This window comes from Cloeon dipterum, chromosome X, assembly GCF_949628265.1.
Source record: "Cloeon dipterum chromosome X, ieCloDipt1.1, whole genome shotgun sequence".
Classification (NCBI taxonomy): Eukaryota; Metazoa; Arthropoda; class Insecta; order Ephemeroptera; family Baetidae; genus Cloeon; species Cloeon dipterum.
The window spans coordinates 32212795-32239107 of record NC_088790.1 but is presented as its reverse complement, the minus strand read 5'-3'; the positions used below and the strand labels follow the sequence as shown (position 1 = coordinate 32239107).

The 26313-nt window shown below is 39.0% G+C and overlaps 1 protein-coding gene across 1 annotated transcript in view; it reads right to left on the bottom strand.

Moving 5' to 3' along the window:
- LOC135946710 (uncharacterized) overlaps positions 1-26313 on the bottom strand; it is a 244670-nt gene that overhangs the window by 37186 nt on the left and 181171 nt on the right. The window contains exons 2-3 of the mRNA XM_065495035.1: positions 9975-10180; positions 8813-8948 (exon numbers count right to left, since the gene is read on the bottom strand). Of these exons, the coding sequence (XP_065351107.1) occupies positions 8813-8948; positions 9975-10180 (342 nt within the window). The remainder of the gene's footprint in view (positions 1-8812; positions 8949-9974; positions 10181-26313) is intronic.

The following is a 26313-nucleotide window of genomic DNA, read 5'->3' as shown; positions in this document are numbered from 1 at the left end:
GTGGCAGCTGTTGCGATTCATTGGGCGACACATGCACGGCACTTGCCGATTCGCGCCACGCAGGCAGCCAACGTGTCCAAAGTGCTGCGTCCCGACGGACTTTGCGCGCGTCCCGGCTTTGCCCGCCCGCCCGCCTGCCCCCAGCGAGCTCTCGCGTGCATACAGAAGAGCACACACATACATAAAACAGTCGTTAACAGTGGATGCGGCTCTGTGCGCCGACCCGACTCCCCAGATGATTTCAATTCAGCAGTCAGTCACTCATTCTGCAGACGCGGAGAGAAACATGCTGCCTGACAACGTGTTGTTCCGCCGCGATTTCAAGCAGCAGAATATGCGCCGAGGAAGGCTCGCCAACACTGAGACGCCTGTTGCCGCCGCGCGCTGACCTACATTTGCAAATTATTCCCCTTCAGAGAGTTTGTGCGAAGAATGTTAAATAAAGGAGACAGAGAGCGAACAAAATAAATAGCTGTGCAATTTGTGACATTAAAAAATGGTTTAAATTTCCTTTTATGCCCTCGAGCATAATTTTATCTTTAAAAATAAAACATTTCTTGACCCCTTGAATGCCCAGAACTATATTTATCGCTTTTATTGGACTTTTTTGTAATGTTTTTTAACGAAACATATGACATTTTTTCCGATATTGTAGCCACTAAATCTCAAGTTCTAATTGTCAGAATTACAAAAACTGCACACCGTTCGACTCATCTCAACCTTTCCTAGATAGCCAATGGGTTTTAGGGTGATCAACCCTTATCCCTCTTCTACCCCGCGCATTGAAGTAACGATAAAAATCGCGTCACTGCATTTTTTTCACATTTATTCAATGATCACTACAATATCTTAAATTAATAAAAATCTCCCCTAAACTACCTCCTTTCATCCCTTATATAGAACGTAAAGATAAAAAATAAAATTTTGAATTTTTACTAAAAAAAAATCGTTTTTACCAAGGAAAAAGAAAGGCTAATTGGGGTTGTTGGGCCATCACATCACCCCAACAAGCCATTGACTATTTAGGGGAGGTTGATACGAGTTGAACAGTGTGCAGTTCATGCAATTCTGACAGTCAGAACCTGAGATTAAGCGGTGCCAAAATTAGAAAAAATATCGAAAAGGCTATTTTTACCAATATTGTGAGCGCCAAATCTCGGGTTCTAACTATCAGAATTGCCAAAAATGCACACCATTCGACTCGTCTCAACCTTTCCTAAGCAGCCGTTTTAATTTTAGGGTAATCAACCCTCATCCCTCTTCCACCCCGTGCATACAAGTAACGTAAAAAATCGCGTCACTTAACGTTTTTGTCAAACTTACTCACTAATTACTATAATCTCTTAAAATATAGAAATCTACCCTGAAGCAACCCCATTTCATCCCTTATAGAGAGTGAAATGATTAATACAAATTTATGAAAAACTGACATTTCATCGAATTTTTACCAAAACAATGTGCCCACCGAGAGTAGAAGAAAGGGTAATTGGGGTTGATGGGCGTTCAGATCACCCCCAAAACCCGTTGGCTATCTAGGGGAGGTTGAGACGAGTCGAATTATATTCAGATTTTGCAATTCTGATGGCTTAAACCCGAGATTTGGCGATTTCAATATTGGAAAAATTGAAATCTTTTATTATTCAGTCCAATAAATCATCATTATCAATCATTTTCATTTAAAAATCGACATGAATCAGCAAAAAACCAATTGAATACTCCAATAAACTGTGCTACACATTCATTTTCAGTGTGTTTCCCTTTAAAAAATGATGTTTGAGGAACAAACTTCATTTCACATAATTGCCTGAAAATTCATTCCCATTTCGCTGCTTTTCCTTTCACCAACAGAGAGGCAATTTCCAACCTCGAGCTGCTTTTCCGCGTGTGATTTTTTGCTCGTTGCGTCTGTTTATGCAAATGGCAACTTTTCATTCGGAACAAATTTCGTTTGCGAGCAGCCGTGGCAGGCAGGTGAAATGGAAATGAGGAGGCGCGCTCGCTGCTGAATTCGCAGACCGACGCATGTCGCTCCTCCACCAGCTGCACCTCAATTAATTAATCGCTTCAATGAGAATAAAATTTCCAAAATATACCTGTTGTAATTAATTTGTAACTTAAAGACCGTCTTTGACGACGTTTCTGAGCCCACCAATTGATTCCTGAGGGTCGAATCAGGTAAAAATGAGGTTTTTTCCGTTAAAAAACGTGCGAACGATTTTCCCGCCAAAACTTAATGAACGTATTTGCGAGGACTGCGCATGCGTGAGAGCTGGCTGGATGTGATAAAAATGTCCATCGTACAGGTGGTCTCTCTGCAATTGCTCAAACTAGCTCTCAAGCATGCGCACTTCTCGCTAAAAACGTTCAAACTGTTTTGGCGGGAAAAAAGTTCACACGTTTTTTAACGGATAAAACTCCTTTTCAACTAATTTGACCCTCAGGAATCAATTGGTGAGCTCAGAATCTTCGTCAAAGACGGTCTTTAATAAGTAAATATTAATAATCACATAAAAATTCGGACAGAATAGACAAAATGGCGAATTCTCAGACAAAACCAACGGTTAAGCGTGAAAGTAAACTATCCGAAGCATTTAATGTCATGTGAGAAAGGCAATAACGCGCGCCACAGTGACGGACAGGTCTTTTGAAGTGGTCTATTCTAATCTGCGTCGTTTCCACTTTAATGCTGCGCTCGCGCGCGCTCAGCCCTTTAAAATTCAACAGTTTCTTTGTGCCGGGGCGTCGCCCTCACTCGGCGTTCTCTCGGTTTCTCGCCCGCCCTACACTTTGGAAATTCAATTTGCTGGCTGAATATAATTGAATTTCTAGGCGTTCGTTCGTGTGTCGTAGATCGCCGCGCGGGCGGCTCTGCAAACACCCCTCCGCGCGCACTATTTTCATCACAAAGGAAACACACACACACACACTCGGCCTGTGCCAAAACAGATCGACGAAAGGAAAAAAGAAGACTGGGATCGTGCGTCTGAACTGAAACCCTGGACTAATTCTCGGAATTGGAGGAACTTTATCATTATGTTTGCATTCTGCATTCGAATAGAATTCGGAATTGCTATCTCTTGTGCCCAGCATTGTTGCCGAAGGGTCGAATATCTTCACATGACGCTAAATCTTTTCCTCCTGCCTCCCGAAAGCTCTTTCTGATATTAGTTTTCATGTGTGGGATTTAATTCGATCAAATATTCTATTTCATTTTCCTTTTACAGTTCTGAGAATGGTAAATTTAGCATCGGAAATCCTATTTGCATTTTTATTAGCCAGGTAATTGGCGAATCGCCCGTTAGATGGCACATCAGGCTGATGGAAATGTAATAAAATGCGCTGGAATGACATTATTAGGTCGGCACGCCCCTTTTTCGACGCTTCTGATTGGCCGCTGGACTAGATTTCGACGCCATGTTGAATTCTGACCGGCGGGAAATCAACACAGATCGCAATCTGGACCCCCGGTGGGAATTACGACTGCGCAGAAGGTTTTAATTTTGCTCACGCATGCGCAGTGATGAGTTTCGGCCTCCCTGTGAGATTTAGAAGCGATTTGACGATACTGCGCAATTGCGCATGCGTAAGATGCGCAAAAGTTTACTGCGCAGCTTCAACACAAATTTCAACCCAGACCGCGGTGCTTTGAATGACATTTTCCTTAATTTAATTGAGCGCAAAAGATTACTAAATTTACTTTGCAACTATTTACCAAACTTAATTAATTGTTTATGCAGTTCTAAATTAATAAAAGAGCTCATTTATATTTGATTTAAGAATAGAATTTTAATTTAATCTAGAGTTTAAAATAAAAAAACATTAAACTATTTAATTATTCCTGTTTCACGAACTAAAATTAAGAGGAATAAGTTATTAAACTTATACGAAGAGAAGTGGGCCGCCAAACGAAATTTAAAATAATTTTCAAATACTATCTGCAATTCCAAATGTTATTTATGGAATTTTTTACCTGCAATTTTTTAAAAATTTATTGCTTGTAAAATTGTTGACGAGTAAAATTTTAAAATGCCAAATATAATTTTTAAATTTAAAAAAAAGACAATCCGTGACTGATCTCGTTTTATCAGTTAAAACGAGATTAGAGGCCAGATTGTAATATGTCAGGAATTCGTTCCACAATAATATGCCTGACGTCTAACAACTCGTCGCATTTGGGTGGAAATTTTATTTTACATTTCCTAATTTTTGAGAAGCTGAAAATCAGCTCTTTTTGGAAACCCTGGACAAACTGTAATTTTCTCTTAATTTTAAAATCAATTTATCGGAGGCCCAGTAATTTATTGAATTTTTACGCAATCAAGAAATTCAAGAGTCTAAGCATTGCTGCTGATGAAACGATAATTTGGCCGGCTCGGCGCAGAAGGCTTGGTAGTATCCATCCAGTTGCACAAAATCTTTGAAGAAAAAATAATTTTCACAAAGAAATATGTTATTTCGAGGCAGAAAAAATAAAATTGGAAAATAGTATCAATACAAATTTTCCTGTTGTGTAGCAAGGGAAATTTCAGTATAGAATTTAAAGTAAAAATTTTACATGCCAAACATATAATTTTTAGATAAAATTATTTATAAACGGAACAAAAAAAGTAGCATTCCGTGCCTGTACAGATTACAAATCAAGTATGTATATAGACAAGCCAGACTGCTATATGTTTGGAATTTGTTCCACAATAAAATGCATGAAGTCTAACACCTCGTCGCATTTGGGAGGAAATTTTATTTGACATTTCTTAATTTTTGAGAAGCTGAAAATCAGCTTTTAATGCAAGCGCCGAACAAACTGTAATTTTTTCTCGGTTTTAAAATCGATTTAACGGAGGCCCGGAAATTTATTGAATTTATACACAGTCAAGAAATTCACCTCATTATTAATTAATTTGGTGCACCTTTTAGTGGCCATTTTCTGTTGATGAAAAGATTTGGCCAGCTCGGTGCAGAAGGGTTGGTAGAAGCCTTCCAATTGCTCAATACTTTGATAAGCTGTCGAGATTTTCAGAAAAAAATACTATTTTTAATTCAAGGAAGGAAATTACTAAAAAAATCCACGAAAACATACCGACAATAATTATTGTTGTGTCGAATTTTAAATATTAAATTAATATTTAAAATGTCAATCACAATTTTTAGTTTTAAATTAAAAAAAAAGCAATCTGTGATATTTCTCGTTTTACAAATTAAAACGAGATAAGAGCCCAGAAATTTTTAGTATCTCTAATTTTAATAAAAGGAACAAAAATGAAGCAGTCGTCGCTTGCTTGTTACAAATTACAAATTAAATGTATTACAAATAAGCCAGACTGCTATATGTTTGGAATTCGGTCGAGAGTAATACGCCTGACGTCTAACAACTCGTCGCATTTGGGCGGAAATTTTATTTTACATTTCTTAATTTTTGAGAAGCTAAAAATCAGCTTCTATTGGAAGCGCTGAACAAACTGTAATTTTCTCTCGGTTTTAAAATCAATTTATCGGAGGCCCGGGAATTTGTTTAATTTATACACAATCAAGAAAATTAAGAGTCTTTCACCTTATTATATATTTGTTGATGGATGCTCGGAAGGAAATTCTATTAATTGAATGGATTAATACTGAAAGTGTCCATCATTAAAAAGGGTTTATAAGGATTTTAAATCGATTGATCAGTAATCTCACTAAACAAAAATAATTAAACAAAGATAACACTCACTCAAGTGTAAAATTTGCACTGATTTAGATGGTGTTGGCAGTTTAAGACGAGGTTTGTAATTGTAAATTGCACAATTCAAGTCCTTTTAAATAGAAAAAATCGGTAGGTCTCTTGTCCTATTTTAATTTGTAAAATAGGGAAGGGTCTCTCGCTGAATAAAATTGTAGTTTTTTAAACTAAAATTTATTTTTTGTTATTTTAAAATAATTCAATTAATTTAATATTAAAAATTTCACACAACAAGAATTAATTATTGCGTTGGTCTTTTTTTGTGGATTTCTTATTATTTTCCTGCCTTGAAATATAACCATTTTTTCTGAAATTCTTGTCAGTTGAGCAATTTGAGGGCTACTGCCAACCCTTCTGCACAGTGTGGGCCAAATTATCGTGTCATCTGCGGCAAAGGGCCGAAAAAAGGTGCAACAAATTAAAAAAACAAAAAACACGATATTTTTAGACTCTTCATTTTTTTGATTGAGTTAAAATTCATTAAAATCCCGGGCTTGTGTTTCATTGATTTTAAAACCGAGAGAAAATTACAGTTTGTTCGGCGCTTGCTTTTAAAGCTGATTTTCAGCTTCTAAAAAATTAAGAAATGTAAAATAAAATTTCCGCCCAAATGCGACGAGTTGTTAGCCGTCAGGCGTATTACTCTGGACCGAATTCCAAACATATAGCAGTCTGGCTTATTTGTAATACATTTAATTTGTAATTTGTAACAAGCAAGCGACGACTGCTTCGTTTTTGTTCCTTTTATTAAAATTAGATACTAAAAATTTCTGGGCTCTTATCTCGTTTTAATTTGTAAAACGAGAAATATCACAGACTGCTTTTTTTAATTTAAAACTAAAAATTGTGATTGACATTTTAAATATTAATTTAATATTTAAAATTCGACACAACAATAATTATTGTCGGTATGTTTTCGTGGATTTTTTAGTAATTTCCTTCCTTGAATTAAAAATAGTATTTTTTTCTGAAAATCTCGACAGCTTATCAAAGTATTGAGCAATTGGAAGGCTTCTACCAACCCTTCTGCACTGAGCTGGCCAAATCTTTTCATCAACAGAAAATGGCCACTAAAAGGTGCACCAAATTAATTAATAATGAGGTGAATTTCTTGACTGTGTATAAATTCAATCAATTCCCGGGCCTCCGTTAAATCGATTTTAAAACCGAGAGAAAATTACAGTTTTTTCAACTACCAACCCTTCTGCACAGGGCCGGCCACATATAATTAGGCACATATTTTGCGTATATTTTGGTGTTGGCCGCTGGATTAGCCAATGAAATATTTGCTCTCGCGCCAGAGGCAGACGAGGGAAATGAAATGCATGCAGAAAGTGGCGGACAAATGAAAAATATCCGGCTGCCGGAGGCGCGAAGAACATTTTCTTTCCGCAGCCGCCGCCCATGGGGACCAAGGGTGCGCGCGTCTTGATTAAAATGCATAAATCTCGGCCGTCGGTGGGTGGCTGGCACTGCGCGTGAATGCCAAATTTTCCCTTTCCAAATAAGGGAAAGGGAAAAGCGCCGAGTGACCCAGTGCACTCCGCGCCACCCCCCGCACCGCACCCCTAATCGTGCAATATTTATGAGCACACCTTTTGCACTTGCTTCGCGCGAATGATCCCGCGATTGGGAAATCGAGCAGATCAGTTCCCTTTTTTACTTTATTAGTAACCTTTTAACTGTGTGAAAAATTAATTTCGAATTAGAACCGAAAAAATAGTATTCAGGTCGTGCAACCTGAGGAAGGTCGGTGGCAGGCAAGAATTAAAAATCGTCAGTGTGCCCGAAAGTACTGAAAAAGCATTAAAAACAGGATTGGGAGCGGATCTCAGGTCGGCATACCCTGAAAAAGGTCATCAAGGTATGCCAGGTCAAACCCCTGTCCACTACCTGTCCAAAGAGGGTTTGTGGTCAATGAACGGACAAACGACCGAATTTTAATAAAAATAAAACCATTTGTTAAATTTTGAGTTTTTAAATAGATCAACCGAAAAAATCGTAAAAATTCGAAATATGATCCGATGTTAGAAAACCGCACACGGGCGGATGCTCCTTATCAAGGGGCGTCGATTGGTACCTAAATCGGCGCCGTTGGGCCCATAGGGCCCCGCCTGGGACCCGAAAACTAAACAGTACTAAAACGCATTAAAAACCAGCCTGGAAGCGGATCTCAGGTCACGGGGTACCCTGAAAAAGGAAGTTAGGTGAAAGCCCTGTTCATGACCTGTCCGATGAGGGGTTGTGGTCAATGATCAGAATAACGGGTGAATTTAAATAAAAATAAAACCATCATTTTATGAAAATGCTGACTTTTTTTAGAATTGGCCGGAAAAAATTCGAGAAAAATCAAAAAATGGTCCGATTTTGGAAAACTGCACATTGGCGGATTGTCCTTTCTAAGGGGCGTCGATTGGTACCAAAATCGATGCCGTTCAGCCCATGGGGCCCCGACTGGGACCCGAAAACAACATTAAAGAAATTAAATACCCAAAATTTAATCAATAAGAGATTGGTGTTTTCACATCTAAGAAACAATTCCAACGATGCAAATATTTGTTTTTAAAGAACTGAAATTTAAATTGCCAGATATATATTTGTTTATTCGTCTTTTTTAAACGGAAAACCAAGAAGAAAAGAAAACTATTAGATCACGCCTCTTGATCCTCTCCCCAGTAAAAAAGCAGGGGTGCGCAACCCTACGAAATAAAGTTTGATCATGTGTAGGGCATCTTGTCCTTCCAGGAAATCCCCGAAAAAACTTTTTCTCTCCCTGCGCGGTGTCAATTTCGTGCTTTCTCAAGTGCTGGGGGCATGATAAAAATAGACGCCGGCGGGCGTGCTCATCGTTTATTAACAAGGGGCTGTTTTGCGTACGCGTATTCTCTCAAGTCGGCCGCGTGTTGCATAATTTACGACGAGTTCTCTCCGGCCGAAAGCTGCAACTTTGCTCTCACGTCCGAGGCGACGAGCCGGCGCGCGCAATTAATTAAAAGAAAGACGTCTCGCTCCGTCTCGGTCTCGTCGGAGTTTCGATTCTCGGTCAAGTTTGCTCGAGGGAGCGTGAAAGGGGGTGCGGATTGCGTGTGCACTCACCCACGACGTGCATCCATCTGGCCACCATGGCCGTGTGGAAGGTGGGCGCGTCCGCAGACACCTCGCACCGGTACCGACCGCTCATCTCCAGCGACACCGAACGCAACACCACAGTGTGCGTGTCCGATTTATCCACCTGGAACAGTCAACAACAATCAAAATGAGTCCTTTTCTATTTGTTGTTAGTCTGAAATAGATAAAAAACAAAAAGAAATTATGTGTAAATTAGAAAATACGTAATTTTGGCAGTTTTTTGTTTAAATTTAGCGCTTAAAAACGCCGGCGACCAATCAGAAAAGAGATGAGTAGCGCCACGGTGGCAAGAATCGCAATTAAGTGACAAAGCTTGTTAAGGCTACAATTGCTGAGAGCCAATCAGAGAGAATCACTCCCCTCTCTGATTGGTTGCTGGCGTTTTTGTTGCTCGATTTGAACCAAAAACCGCCAAAGCAACGTTTTTTTCCCATTTTTGACCCATGAAAACAGATATCTAACCTAATTCGACCCTAAGGAATCGATTTGCACTGTCAAATAATGAGAAATTTCAGTCCCTAAAGGTTAAGGATTGAATAAAATGTATTTTTCTTATTTTTTTCCTTTGCTAAAAAGAAAAGAAGCAATAAAAATATGAAAAATATATTTTTTCCAATGTTTTAATTTAATTTTAACCGTTATGTTGCCTAAATAGACTTGCAATTTATTATTTTGGGCTAATTTTTATATATAAATCTTTTAAAATTAGTTAAAACCTTAACAAACAGTTTTATAAGCCGTCAACAGTTCAATTAAAAAATATTAATTAATTTAATCCAAACATAAAATCATTTAAATCAAACGAAATTAAACTCCCTCTTCAACTTCAAAGCTGGATACCGCTACATGCTGTACAAAAGTATTTCTTTTTAATCTTGCAAATAGCAAAAAAACCATTTCATTTCATAGAAAAACAAGATGATTGCAAAATATTCAGAGCCGCGTGTATTTCACAATATTTCTGCATTTACTAAATCAATTTGGTTCAGCATGCCTCCTGCTGCACTCGCACATATTAAAAAAATACAAACAGAACTGAATGAAAACAAATCAACGCGAAGAAAAAAAGAGCTGCACTCCTGCCGTGGCACGTAATGAAAGATCCGATTTGCACCATGCAAAAACTCACGTCAACTCCGAATCCGGGCAAGGGAAAGACCCGCGTGGGCGGCAGCTCTTTCGGGACGTAACGGTAGAACTCCTCCTTGCCGCAGTACCACTTGAGCATGTAGAGCGAGTCGCCTTCAAGGTCGTACAGGCAGCGCAGGTACACGTCCGTGCCCACGCTCACCGTCGGCGGCACCTGGATCGACACGTCTTTTATGCACAACACCCCTGAAACACAAAAACATAATGATTTAATTCAAAAATTCATCTCATATTCTTTTATTTTATAATTTCAAGGTTTATCTTCACAATTTTTGGAGAAAATCTCAGTTAAAGACCGTCCTGACGACGTTTCTGAGCCCACCAATCGATTCCTGAGGGTCGAATTAGGTAAAAATGAGGTTTTTTCCGTTAAAAAACGTGCAAACGATTTTCCCGCCAAAACAGTTTAAACGAATTTGCGATAGCTGCGCATGCGTGAAAGCTGGTTTGAGCACTTGCAGAGAGACTGCCTGTACGAATGACTTCTTTGTCAGGTCCAGCCAGCTCTCACTCATGCGCAGTCCTCACAAATACGTTTAAATTGTTTTGGCGGGAAAACGTTCTTACGTCGCGCTGCACTGTTTTAACGGAAAAACATCATTTTTAACTAATTCGACCCTCAGGAATCGATTTATGTGCTCAGAATCTGCGTCAAAGACAGTCTTTTGAAAGTTAATTACAAATTTTGGGCCTGAGAAATGATGAAAATTTGGTTTTATCGATTTTTTGGTAACGAAGATTATAATTTGGAGCCGAAATTCACATCAGACTCAAATACAATTTCTAATTTGCACATATTTTTGGTCTGCTGATTTCGAGGAATGCCCTTTTAGCACTGCGGCCGCTTTGATGTGCGTGCCTTTCTCTCTGTGTCGTGAGCTCGTCGCCCTGCGTTGTGATTGACGTCACGCTTAAATTCTGCATTGATGCCGTGTTTTGGTTAAAGCAGGCAAACCGACGCTCATTAGTGGAGCGACCACTTAATTGGCTTCATTGTGACACAGCCTATCAAAATGAGGAGCACAGTTTCGCAACTCAACGAATATCAACAGCAAAAGGGGAATCAATGGAATGTAAAAAGGCCCTGAAATGCTTCTGACATGAATAAAAGAGAAAAATGGGGGAAAAATTAATATTCTCTTAAAATATTGTCTTTGAGGAAGTTTCTGAGCCCACCAATCGATTCCTGAGGGTCGAATTAGGTAAAATGGATGTTTTTTCCGTTAAAAAACGTGCGAACTTTTTTCCCGCCAAAACTTAAAACGTATTTGCGTGATTTGCGCATGCGTGAGAGCTGGTTTGAGCACTTGCAGAGATTCCGCCTGTGCGAATGACTTCTTTGGTAGATCCAACCAGCTCTGACGCATGCGCAAATCTCGCAAATACGTTCATTAAGTTTTCGCGGGAAAAAAGTTCGTACGTTTTTTAACGGAAAAAACATCCATTTTACCTAATTCAACCCTCAGGAATCGATTGGTGGGCTCAGAATCTTCGTCAAAGACGGTCTTAAAAAGTTTCCGTCAAAATTAAAAATAAAAAAACGTTCATTTCATTTCAGGGTTGCTCCAGCTGTTATCTTGATCTCTGTATTTATCCAGGTGAGCAGTTTAAAAGAGCAAATTCCCCGGAGAAAACGCGCGGCATTATATATATAGTGGGCTAATGAAGGGCTTAAAAGGCTTGGGTAATTTTGCCTGCTGGCTATTGATTAACAGATAAGAAAATAAATACAGAGGCTCTGGGGGAAACGCGCGCGGCCCTTTTATCTATCGGAGCCGGAGGCGAGCTGCTGTGCTGTGCTGGCTGCGTCCAGGGAAAACACGCCACTCCATAACGAAATTAAAGATTTGGCTCGGAGGCTGGAGATGCGCCTCGTCGTCCGCTTAATCACTCTGCGCGCTCCGAGAGCCGTGCTGCTTACTTTACTTCGGGATTACGACCAGCGCTCGAATTAGATCCCCAATCAGCAGCGAATTTATTTCCAACGGTGTCCTAAGCCGAAATCTCTTTATTTATTTGCGTGTCGAAAGTTTTAACAAACCATAATAAGGCTCGCAAACACTCGGAAATATTTTTTCGTGTTTGTTTTTTTCTTGTGATATTTCCCTGCTATAACAGCTGATTGGCCCGCTAATTGGCCAAAAAAGTATTAAAATAAATATAATGTAATTATTAAAGAGAAAAATCAATTACGAAATTAAAAAAACAAATTTGTTGAGTCAGAAAATTATTATTTTTAGTATTTAAAATTAAAAATTTGTTTTTGAAATGTAAATTAATTAATTGTAGCAGCCAGGGAAAGGTGGTTATCCCTTCAATTCATTTCACAGTTTAAAAATTCCAAAAAGTTGACTGGTCGCATGAAGTGTTGCCACCGGAAGCGTCTTGCAGACTAGTTAAAGTCCAAGATTTACTGACTAAGGTGTATTTCATCAGGCTCCGATGACTGGAACACATTCCAGACCAAATCAACTGTTGTCCTAGTCTGCGTGTAACGAATCTCCAAGGATAAATAAACGCACCTTCCACTCAGTGGTCGCATTTAGCCCGGAATCTTCTTTTAAAAATATTAACGGCCAGGAATTACGGATTTTATTAATTCTTGAATTTTTAAATTGTTTCGGGTTTTTTACTGGTTGTGAAATGAAAATAAGTATTAATTCTAATTTAATTGAATTAATATAGAAGAAACAAAGTTCAAATGCGAAATTTAAGGCTTCCTTGTCGACACCTGAGAGTTCGGAAAAATAAAACAAATGATCACTTTTAGTGTTTAAAAATAATGTTTGTTTATTTTTAATATGTAATTTAATTTATCAATATCCAAAAATTCAGTAAAGTCATTAAGCAGTTGAAAAATTGCAAAAAGTTGACTATAGTCGCATGAAGTGTATCGCCGGCGGAAGAGTTGCATCTATGTACATGCTAATGAATGACAACTCGGGCCTTTTTCACTAGTTCTTCCGGTGACTTTAGCACATTCCAGACCATATCAACAGCTGATGCTTCTGACGAAACTGGTTTGCTACTGGGATAAATGAACGCACCTTCCACTCAGTGGTCGCTTTTAGGCCGAAATCTTCTTTTAAAAATATTAACGCCCTGCAATTACGGATTTCACCCAATCTTGAATTTTTAAATTGTTTCAGGTTTTGTACTGGTTGTGAAATGAAGAAAAATAATCAATCAGATTTAGTTGAATTAAAAGAGAAATTAAACGGCACCTGAGAGTCCGAAAAAGAGCTAATTTTTAATGTATATCTTCTGTGAAGGGAAATTCGGCCCCGAAACTAGACATGCTCCTCTCACGACCAGATCGTCATAAAATAAAATCCTGAATTTCTGCATTGAAAAACAGACTTTTTGCCTGCTCAGATGGGGTGGATTACAACGCCATAACAATATTGAGGCGCATGCAGTAAAAGGCCGGTTTTGCTGATTGTTGTGTTCGAGACGATGAATCGAACGAACGAATCATCTGATGCGCGTATCACGGCCCATAAAGCTCGGGGGCATAAAACTGCGTGCTCTTAGTAATAAGTTGCCATTAATCCGCGCGCGATGGTTGCGAAATCAGGGCACGCGTCGCATCAAGCGCAATATCGTAAAACGCACTCGCTGCAGCCTGGCAGCCGCGGCAAGCCAGCGTCAGCAGCCGTAAAGCCGTCGCCGCCGCCGACACAGCAGGGCTAAATTAATATCGTGCGGTTCATAAAATAATAATTTTTGTTGCAGCGGCGAGTGAGCGAGATAAAACGGTTGTTTTAAATTTTAGGAGGCGGAATTAGCATAGTTAACGAGCCATGAAATATCCGAGCAGATAAAACAAATGATCCAGACGAGGCGGACGAATTCGAGTTGCCGCCCGCCATTATTGCCGTGCTGCTGCTTTGTTGCGCCGAGGAGAGCGGAGAGCCGAGGAGAGGAGAGAGCGTGGCCATAAACACGACTGTTAATGCCGCCTTTACGGCCTCAAATTCAGCTTGATACGGCCCTTTTATTCGCTCGAATTAGCATTAAGCCGACGCCCGGCGTGTCCTCAAACTCATGGGCCATTCCGCTCAAGACCTGATAAAATTTAACTCCATAGAGCTGCCGGGGAAAACAACCCTCCTGCAAACGTATGAATTAACAATCAGGAGGAATGTGTGCCGTTAAATAAACACAGCAGGCCTCACCGCGCATTTGCGTATGTTGTTTCAAATTAATCTGATATTGCGATTATCATTCCCTGCAGGCGTATTAATTTGGACATTTATACAGTTGCTCATGAATTGCGAATCTGATAAGCACTGCTGTGGGCTTAAATTTTATCTGTTTTTATTCCATTGAGTAACTCTTTAAATCAACGGGGGCCGGGTTGAGATCTGTGTTAGTTTCCGCAGGTTAAATTAACTTTTTTTATGGTTAAATCAGTCAGCTTGAAAAATTCGCCCATTTTGGAGCTGCGCAGTAATTTTGTGCGCATCGTAAGCATGCGCAGTATGTTCAAATTGCTTCTAAATCTCACAGGGAAGCTGAAACTCATCACTGCGCATGCGTGACCTAATTTAAAACCTTCTGCGCAGTTGTAATTCCCACCGGGAGCCGGGTTGCGATCTGTTTTTGGTTTCCCGCCGGTCAGAAGTCAAGATGGCGTCGAAATCATGGAGGTCAACCCAGTCGGCCAATCTGAAGCGTCGAAAAAGAGGCGTGCCGGCCTAATAAATTAATTCCCACGTAAATTTGTTACATTTCTTTAGCCTAACGGTCGATTCACCAATTACCGATGTAATCAGCTGTTAGTAAATAAATAACCGAATAACTTAAATAAATTCATCGGCTGCTGTGTTCTCTTCCAATAGACATTCAAAATAGCGATCGACCCGCCCCCTTTAGTGATGAATCGGCGTGCTAAACAAAAGGCCAATTGAGAATTGAGACTTCGACGGGCCAGCAGGAAAAACAAATTGATGAATTGCCGGTGCTTGCTGGTGTCGGGTGCGTCAAAAGTTGCTCGCAAACTAATCAAAAGCATCTCAATCTCATCAGCAGAAAAGGGAGAAGCTCTTCCTTCTTCTTTTTGCGCCGGCCGGCGATGGATGAATTAGCCAGGCAGTCCCGATAAAGTAAATGTATGCACTTGGCACATCAATATCTTTTTCTCTCTGCTCTCGTCGCGTCGCAGGTAGAAAGAGCGAGCAGCGCAGGCGGAGAGCACGAGAGCAGCTCCATTTATCTTCCTTTCTATTTCCTCGTTTAAACGCGCGCGAGCGCGCGCCTCTTCAATTCCATTAGGGTAACAAGCGGCCGTGAAAAAGCAGGATGAAACGCATACGCAATCACTCAACAGACACGACCCTTGTTTCTCAGCATCCGGAATTAATGAACACACCCGGGCCCTGCTCCGATCATAATTCAGCCGCCGATAATGAAACGAGAAACGACCTACGTGCAACCGGTGGCCATTTGCATTTCTTATTCTTTCCCTTCGGTGCCAATTACTATCGTACCAAGTTCTGCGGAAGCAGTTGCACTCGTCGGACAGAACTTCGTTTTGTTCGTCGCAAAGTTTGTAATTAATCTTGCTTCTGGAAGATTTAGTTTGCTTGCTTTTCTCTAATTGAAATTGCTCGGCTGTAAGTTTCCTCTGGCCTCAAAACGCGGCAAATTGTAAAACGTGGAGGGGGGAACAGCTGATCAGCCCGGTAAATGTGCGAATCGACCGTTAGATGGCACATCAGGCTGATAGAAATGTAACAAAATACGCGGGAATGAAATTATTAGGTCGGCACGCCTCTTTTTCGACGCTTCTGATTGGCCGCTGGACTTTCTCCTTTAATTTCGACGCCATTTTGAATTATGACCGGCGGGAAACCAAAAACAGATCGCATTCTGGACCCTGATGGGAATTACGACTGCGCAGAAGGTTTTAAATTGGGTCACGCATGCGCAGTGATGCGTTTCGGCCTCCCTGTGAGATCGAGAATCGATCTGAACATTCTGCGCATGCTTTAGACGTGCACAAATTTACTGCGCAGCTTCAAAATGGGCTTATTTTTCAAGCTCACAGATTGAACCATAAAAAAAGTTAATTTTTCCTGTTTGGACCAACACAGACCGCAACCCGGAAGAAGAATACTAAAATAATCAATCCATTCCACCTCACTAATATCCTTTTTATATTTTTTTCGTTACATTAACGCCGACTTGAGCCTACTCGCTACTCTCGCTTCTCATTTATTTCGCTTTGGCTCTTCTTTAACGAGATGTTAACGATCTCAAGTCCCTTTCTCCGCCCAACAAAGTGTTCAAAAATTTTAACAAGCAGATTTCCTCTGAGCACAAAGTCATTAACTGCCGGGACATTTTTTTTCTCCTTGAATAAATTGTAGAGAAAATGCCGACGTCTGGTCGCAGCTGCGGCGATTCGAGACGGAAGGCAATAATTTCGGGGGTTGGCAGTTTGACCATCGGTCGGATCGGAAGAGTAATTGACATTGCATCGAAGCCAATCAATAAGCTTAGGCTTTTTGTTTGCTCTGCTCTGCTCCAGTTTATCTCGCCGACGCCCGGCAAAAAGAGGCGAGACGAAAGGATTAGGACCATTAATTTTATTGCGCGCGCGCTTTTCCCCTGGCCGCACGTCCAACTTTGCGAGCGCAGAGCTAAAAGTTGTGGCGTTGCTGAATTAAAAAGCGCTTCGTGCTAATTATTTATTGTTTTGCCGCGCTCGACGGACGATTTTTCCTCTCGACCGTTTCCCGCTCTTCAATTGGCAGAAAAAGAAATAAAAAAGCGCTTTCGAATTGATCCAATAATGTTCTCTAAATAAATAGAATTAATTAAAAATGGCTAGTAATAAAAAGTTTAAATTATTGTCACTGTAAAACCACTATAAAAATAACAACCCTTTTATCTGCTAACATTATTTCCCTCTCGACAATTTGCAACAGATTTATTCTGCGTAATAATGTTTCGTTTTATTCAACGAGGCTGTCTGATATGAATTGCAAAAAGCGGCGGCGTGTCAAGTGCCGCCGCGCTTGCATTTATTTAAAAAAGGGTCGCGCGGAAAGGGTCCTCAACAGACAATTATTATCAACCGGCATGGCGTACAGGTGCGTGTGTGTTTTTCTCTCTCTCTGCACCCCTTTCCTCCCGCTTCCGCCCCCTCTGCGGGAGCATGTAGAGATGTGATGAACGGCGACGTGTGTACCGCGTTCGCGTACAAGCGCGGCAATAATGGAGTGGCGTGAGCTGCTCTGCTCGTGTCGGCACATCACTCACGCGCCGCTATCTACGAGTGCCGAAAGGGCCGGCCGACACGAGCACACACATGACACTAGGAATGCCACGTACTCGCAGGGTGAGGGGTTTCGAAGGGTTGCAAAGGGCGTGGCAGGCGGGAAATCGCCCTTAAAAATTCGCAGCCTTTTCAAAAAAAAAAAATTCTCACTCTAAATGTAAAAAATTGCTATTTTTTCACTAAGGGATGAGTCTTGAGCTAATACCACCCCAAAAAACCACCCCTATGATGGTAAATATTGTTAACTGTGATAAATTTTGAGACGACCTACACCATACAAGATATAACCTGTCAATATATGCCTGTATGTAAATGAGGAGTAGGAGACAAGCGTATAAATAAAGCGCGCCTGCTCTGGCTATCATCATTCTGATTCTGAGTTTGCTACCTGGCCACTCTTGTTAGTTGGCCAGAGCAGGAGCTCATACAGCTCAGCCAAGTTAGTTTCATTTTCCCCAAAACCTAACTTGCAATCGGCAAGGGGAAACCGACCTGCGGTTTCCTCTGTACAGCCCGGCTGTTCGTCAAACTGTTTATCCGGTTGACGCCGATTGCAAGAGTCCCTTACTTTAATCCGCGCGACCGGTCGACTTTCCCAAGTCGTCGTCGGAGTGCCCGTCACACGTTAGCTTTTCATTAGTATTTGAACCTAAACCCCTAGACTAACCGGGAGGCCGCTTCAATTTCCTCCTAAAACCAAAAGTTAGTCGGTTTAATATGATTAATTTCAAACCATTTGTCCCTTCAACCCCTTTAACACCCTTTAAATCAACCCCCAAATGCATTTTGGGTTATTAAAACCCTAATTCATCCCCCTCCAACCATCCCTAAGCCAGAATTTCTGATTCTGCAAAAGAAATTCCACTGCTCTTAAATGTTTGCACTTTTTCAAGGGGGTTTTGACCCATAGATAAATTCAGGGGTTGGGGTTACGCACCCCTAATTACTTTGGATGATTAGGGGAGGTCAAGATAAGTCTAACGGTGGGTAGTTTTTGAAATTCCGATTGTTAGAACCTGAGATTTGGAGTTTTAAATGTTTAAAAATACGAAAACACGAAATTTTCGATTTTTCGTATTTTGCAAACTCCAAATCTCGGGTTCTAACCATCAGAATTGCAAAAACTACCCACCGTTAGACTCGTCTCAACCTCCTCTGGCCAGCTAAAAAGAGTGCTTACCCTTTACCCCTCTATCTCTAAAGAAACAACCCTCTTAAAAAAGTAAAAACTGTCTTGTCACTAGACTATTTTTTTTTAAATTTTAAAATTTGGCAGGGGGTTGAAAAAGGTGCTTACAACCCTTCAGTACGTCAGAAGGTGGGTATTTTATGCAATTCTGATGGTTAGAACCTGAGATTTGGAGTTTAAAATGTTTGAAAAAACACGAAAACATGATTTTTTCGATTTTTTGTAATTTGCAAACGCCAAATCTCAAATTCTAACCTTAAAAATTGCACAAACTACCCCTTATTAGACTCCTCTAAACCTCAGGGGTGCTTGATCAGCGATTGATCTGAGAAAAAGAAGTAGAATTTTTTTAAAGTTGATTTAAACATTAAAATCCGGTATTTTTGGCCATTTCTGTAATATATTTGACAATTTACACGTATAAAGTAAGGGTTGGCAGCCCTAATCACACCTCTCGAGTGCACACGGCCTGAATATGTGTGTGTGTGTGTGTGCAATTGCAATTCATAACGCGCTTATCGCGACAACGCGGATTCAAGCCGCCGGAATGAATGTCTGGGCGCGCGCTGTAAAAAAGTCAACAAATCATTTTCGCTCGCTACTCTCAACGTGTGCACAACAACAAGCCGCAGCCGGCGGTGTAAATATGGAAATGCCGCGCGGCGTGCATATGTTGCGTGAGAAATATGTGGACGCGTATGCCCATAAAAATCCCCCAAAACGGTGTTTGCGCGCGAGAGAAAGAGAGAAATAGAAAGAGAGAGCGGCGAAATCGAGCCGAATGTGTTTTGGACGCCCTGCCGGCTTTTCTATTGTTTATGCGCGATGCCGTGGCCTTGCATTGCGCCATCTTGATAATTCAATTCCAGCAGGCCCTTTTGCTTTTTCGGCTGCGAAGGAAATCGAGGAGGTGCGAGTTTCCTCAACTAACTTGCGTTATTTCGCATATGTATATAAATTGGAATTCGCCAGTTTCCTTGTTTCAAACTCTCCCTCTTCTGGTTTTCCTCTTTCAAAAGACCGAAAACTTCAATTGGCTTGAGCAGGAAGTCAAATTGTGGCTTTTGATAATCATTTCTAAATCAGAGAGAGAAATTCCTGGAAATTGTTGGGCTGGGAATTTTAGGCGATCAATTTGTCTGAGCTTTTAACCGTCACGAATTTTGCATTTGAAGCCTTTTGATGTTGACGAAAAACATCTAAATTGATCTGAGAAATGAAGCAAATTGTTTTTCAGCTCTGAAATATTTATTTATTAATTTGTGAGTCCCAAATAAATATTTGGACAAAGAAATTGCCAATTATTTTAATAAAAATCCATCCAAAAACCAATTTTAAATAGAATAATTGGTTAAAAATCAATTTCCACACGTTCAAAACTTAATTTTCATTTTTATAAGCCCGCGGGAATTTTAAAATAGGGGCGTGGTTATCTAAATAATTAGATAAAAGTAGGCGTGGCACATATATGGTGCTAAGCGCAACAAATTCGTAAAATTAGGCCTTTAATTGGTATTTTCAACTGCATTCTTGATTAAATTATCAATTTAATGGTTTTTGTTTCACAGAAAATATATTCGAAAATCCGTTTTTTATTTTCAAATAGTTTAAAAAAATTAAACCCCTTTGAAAAATAATTTTAATTAAAAATCCTGCTCGTTTTCATGTAGAATTAAGCAAAAAAAATATAAACCATCTGTTTAAGAGCGTCTTAATCTACTATTTTGCCTAAAAAACATTTAAATAGAGAATCAGGTAGTGGCGGCACATGCGGTGATTAAAGAAACTACAAAAATTCCAGCTTATAAAGTTTTTGCTGAAAAATTCTTGCTAAAATGCCATTTTTCATCACGTTCGAGACTTTCGGAGAGTCCAGCCGTGAATTATAGGCAGAGGCGAAACTTGATATCAGCGCGCGGCGAGAAAGTAACGAACATAATTCCTGCCGTGGCAAAACAATAGCGCCGTGAATCATTTCAAACAGCGTGTAATGCGATCCTGCAAAAAGTGCTCACGGCGATATTATTTCCGGAAAAGCGAAAGCGAAATCGGGCGCACACGCGCACCAAACGAATTATGGGCCGTCCGGGAATTGATTATTGAAAGTTTGCCCGCCGCTCGTAATTCAAAAGTATCGCAGGCAGTTCACATTTGTTTCCAGTTATCAACTTTCTCGTCAACTTCCGAAAAGTATGCAAAGACTGCTGGAGTTTCCTTTTCCGGATCTAAATATAAAAATGGGGTTGTAAAGGCAGGGAAAAGATGCTCTTCTGGGAAGCGATCGCTATTTGCCCTGTTTGCGTATGGATTTTCGAGGGTAAATCCTCTTGGGAATTCGGCTTTTCATCGAGGAAACCATATTTTTCGCCATTTTATACGCTAACATTGCCGATTTCCACTCTACATCCATACTTTTTAATTTAATCAGTTGCTAAATAACTTTAAGTGATTTAGTATCGAAAATAAATGCTGGAACTTGATTAAGCTCTTGAGCAGGGTTATTGGCAGCCTTTCAAATTGAACAAATTTCATATCAAATTGGCAAAATTGACGTTCTTTAACGTTTATAATTGAACTGAAAAGTAAATATTTTGAGTTTCATCCGGATTTCTTCGGGAAATTATTATTATTACTACTTTAAAGCTGCTGAATAATGACTTTACTGGATTTTTGGATCTTGTTAAATTAAATTACATTTTAAAAACAAACTAACATTATTTTTAAACACTAAAAATGATCATTTGTTTTATTTTTCTGAACTCTCGGGTGTCGCCTATCAATTTCGCGTTAGAATTATATTTCTTCTATAAAAATTCAATTAAATTTGAATTCACAATTTTCTTCATTTCACAATCAGTAAAAAACCTGAAACAATTTAAAAATTTAAGATTGGAAAAAATCCGTAATTGCAGGCGGTTAATATTCTTAAAAGAAGATTCCGTTCTAAAAGCGACCACTGAGTGGAAGGTGCGTTTATTACGAACGTAGCAAAAATGTTTCATTATATTTAACTCTGTTGGTATGGTCTGGAATGTGCTAAAGTCACCGGAAGAACTAGTGAAAAAGGCCCGAGTTGTCATTCATTAGCTTGTACATAGATGCAACTCTTCCGCCGGCGATACACTTCATGCGACCAGTCAGCAACTTTTTGCAATTTTTCAACTGCCTAATTAATAACTTGACTGGCTTTTTGGATCTTGTTAAATTAAATTACATATTAAAAATAAACAAACATTATTTTTAAACACTAAAAGTGATCATTTGTTTTATTTTTCCGAACTCTTGGGTGTCGACAAGGAAGCCTCAAATTTCGCATTTGAACTTTCTGTATATTAATTCAATTAAAGTAGATTTAATACTTTTCTTCATTTCACAAGCAGTAAAAAACTCGAAACAATTAAAAAAATCAAGATTGGATAAAATTCGTAATTCCTGGCCGTTAATATTTTTAAAAGAAGATTCCGTTCTAAAAGCGACCACTGAGTGGAAGGTGCGTTTATTTATCCCAATAGCAAACTTGTTTCGTAATATTACGACATTATGTTGATATGGTCTGGAATGTGCTAAAGTCACCGGAAAAACTAGTGAAAAAGGCCTTTGTCATTCATTAGCTTGTACATATAGATTTAATTCTTCCGGCGACACGCTATTCATGCGACTAGTCAACTTTTTGGAATTTTTTTATTATGACTTTACTGGATTTTTGGATATTCTTAAATTAAATTACATATTAAAAAGAAACAAACATTATTTTTAAACACTAAAAGTGATCATTTGTTTTATTTTTCCGAACTCTTGGGTGTCGACAAGGAAGCCTCAAATTTCGCATTTGAATTTTGTTTCTTCTATATTAATTCAATTAAATTTGATTTCACGCTTTTTTCATTTCACAACCAGTAAAAAACTTAATAGAATTCAAAAATTCAAGATTGGATAAAACCCGTAATTCCAAGCAGTTAATATTTTTGAAAGAAGATTCCGACCTAAATGCGACCACTGAGTGGAAGGTGCGCTTATTATCCAAAGCAAACCGATTACATTACTATCTAGTCACTGTTGATATGGTCTGGAATGTGTTCCAGTCATCGGAGCCTGATAAAATACACCTTAGTCATTAAATCTTGGACTTTAACTAGTCTGCAAGACGCTTCTGGTGACAACACTTCATGCGACCAGTCAACTTTTTGCAATTTTTCAACTGCTTAATAACTTGACTGGCTTTTTGGATCTTGTTAAATTAAATTACATATTAAATTATCTAGGAGTCACTTTCCAAACTGCAGGTGTATGTTTTAGTAAACATATTGATAAGAGAGTTAAAGCCTCAATATTTGCTACAGGCAAAATAAAAAATTTGTCAAAAAGTTCTATTGTTACAGCCAAAAAATTATTTGATTTAGCTATTTCTCCTGTTGCCTCATATGGTATTGAAGCTGTCTGGAAATACTTGACTTTAAAAGACTTAAATAATCTTGAATGTGCTAAGTCTAGATTTCTTAAGAAAGCCTTATGTGTCGATAAGAGAATGAAATCAAGATTTGTATATGATCTAGTTGAGACTGATTATTTTGTAAATGACTTAAAGACAAAATTCTCCCTGCCAGACACACCTGTTTATATTAAATTCTTGGATAATATGATGCATAAAAAACAAAATATTCACCCTAATTTTTACAGTACCCCAGCTATGATAAACAAGAACTGGTGGCTACCCTATTGTAAAGATCGAAGTGTTTTTACGAGATACTCTTTCCATGGTTATCATTTTCTGTTATGTAAAGACAAACGTTTCCATCTAGATGTTTCTGCTAATTGTGTTTGCCAATTCTGCGATGAAAGCGGTATAGACATGTATCATTTCCTCAATTGTAAAAATAATACAACTACCTTATTTCAAGCTGCTAAATATAAGAAATTGCAGTTAAATAATATCGTTATATAATGTACTCTGTGTTGTACACCGTTGGTGTCTAATATAATAAATATTAAAAATAAACAAACATTATTTTTAAACACTAAAACTGATCATTTGTTTTATTTTTCCGAACTCTCAGGTGTCGACAAGGAAGCCTCAAATTTCTCATTCGAATTTTGTTTCTTCTATATTATTTCAATTAAATTTGATTTAATGCTTTTTTTCCTTTCACAATCAGTAAAAAACTTGAAAGAATTTAAAAATTCAAGATTGGATAAAACCCGTAATTCCAAGCAGTTAATATTTTTGAAAGAAGATTCCGTTCTAAAAGCGACCACTGAGTGGAAGGTGCGCTTATTATCCAAAGCAAACCGATTACATTACTATCTAGTCACTGTTGATGTGGTCTGGAATGTGTTCCAGTCATCGGCGCACAATAAGATAGTCATTAGGCAGTAAATCTTGAACTACTTGATTAGTCTGTAAGACGCTTCCGGTGACAACACTTCATGCGACCAATCAACTTTTTGAAAAATTTCCAACTGCGAAATGAATTGAAGGGATATAACCACCTTTCCCTGGCTGCTACAATAGCATATCTTCCAAACTATCACTTATAACAGCGTAAATTGTTTAAAAAGAATTAATTCTCCATTTTGGACTCACATTTTTAATTAGCAATGGAACAACCTACTGATTGTGAGACGAATTTATCGATTTGAAAGGCCTAATCAGCATTGCTGAGGGCGGCGATTGCATCAATGTTGTTGCGCGCATCAACGAGCATCTGCGAAGCCGAACGCACAATATATTACACGCGTGGCGCGCATTCCCCGCGATCATTACCGCGAGGCGTTTCCTCCGAGCGAATACAAAAGCAGCGTCCAAACTAAACAAAAGCAGCGAAAAAGAAGCAGCGGGCTTTTCTTTTGATAAATAAAACATCAAAGGCGACTTTCCCGAGGCGGAAAGGCCAAAGAGAAAGAGAGAGCTGACGTGGCGCGGCGCGCGTGTGTATTTTCATTCATTTTTTCAGCTGCTCCGCACCCGCACCGGAGATGCCAAATTTTTGTTATGGATTTTTGCGAGCAAAATACATTATTTAGTCCTTCCGGGAAAAATAATTCATTTTTCTTTGAACGATCGTCTTTGACGAAGATTCTGAGCCCACCGATCGATTCCTGAGGGTCGAATTGGTTAAAAATGACGTTTTTCCGTTAAACAACGAGCAAGATTTTTTTCCCGCCAAAACCTTACGAACGTATTTGCGAGAAGTGCGCATGCGTGAGAGCTGGTTTGAGCACTTGCAGAGATACCGCATGTACGAATGACTTCCTTGTCACATCCAGCCAGCTCTCACGCATGCGCAGTCCTCACAAATACGTTTATATAGTTTTGGCGGGAAAAAAGGTTCACACGTTGCGCTGCATTTTTTTAACGGAAAATACATCGTTTTTAACTAATTCGAGCCTCAGGAATCGATTGGTGGGCTCAGAAACCTCGTCAAAGACGGTCTTTAAAAGAAAATGCAATAAAAATCTAAATTCTTGCAATAAAATTTATTAATATCGCCGAAAAAATATTTATATTAATTTTCGCCTGAAAATTTTCAGTCCAAGCGTCCTGATTAAAATTTTAGTACCCAAAAATTCAAAATTTTAAATCGTTTTTTAATATTTAAGACGATTTTAAGAGCTTAAAATTGCTTCTTCTTCAGTAAATCTGATTTAAAAGTCCCAACCGTCATAATAAAAAACGATTGTGCAGCAATTAAATCCATCTGGATGTGTCATCAGTGGAATTTTGCTTTAATAATAATTTGCAGGAGGCTCTTGAGAGGCGTTATTTTTTTTTACTCTGCGCTCGCTCGGTCGGGCCGGAAAATAATAATAACGGGCGCTGCTCTTCTCTTCTCTTCTCGTCGGCGGATCTGTGCGCTGCAGGCGGCGCTTTGATGTTTTTGCGAGAGTAACTCGATAATGTTGTGTCTGTGTTCTATGTTGCTGTTTTTGCGCGCGCGGGCGGGCGGGCGTGCTGCTCACGGGATTTTCTTCAAGATTATATGTGATGCGGCGGGCGCGTGCGTGCGTGCGTGCTTCTTGCGGCCCTCAAATCGCGTCTAATTTAATTACGACCACGCAGCGCCTCCGACAACTCACAAAGATATAAATAAAGACGAGAGCTCGAGCTAGGGTACTGCACAATCCAATTCTCTCCTTTTTTTCTCTGCTGCACAAATAGAAATGGATTTATGTCGCGCAAAATTGCTTCTGAGAAGGATAAAACTCTTTGAAAGAGTAGAAAATTTGATTTTCAGGGGAAATGTTGAATTCTTAGAATTTTTGAAACAAATTTTTTGAGATGATTCTCGAATAAATTAAATTAGTTTTGGCTATTTTGATTTATCACCAAAAAAATTAATGGCTTCTCTAACGGCCTGTTGAAATTTTCAGACAAATTTTGTGCAAAAATAATAAATTTTAGAAATAAAAAACTTGAAATTTAATCAGCTTTCTGAATTTAGGCAGTTTTTGACGTTACTATCAACTGCTGAATTTTAATCAGGACAAACACACACCCCTTTCGTAAATGTGCGATTTTTGAAAAAATAAAAAATAACTTTCAAGACTGAAAAGAACTATTTTGTATCTTTCCACTAGTTAAATTTCCATGTTATTTAGTTCTGGACAAAAAGGGAGCAATATAAGATGAATATTGATGCATTTTTTAATTTAATTCTACTTTCTTTAAACATTCCAGTGGCAACAATCAAGCTTTTTTAAAATACTGAAGCTAATTCCAGTAAATGGTTTAATTTATAATTTTTCCTGTCGCCAAATCATCACACGTAAATTTTTATTTGTAAAAATAAATTAAATTTTAATTTAAAATGAAAAAATATGTTTAAATTTCTCGGACGAGCATTA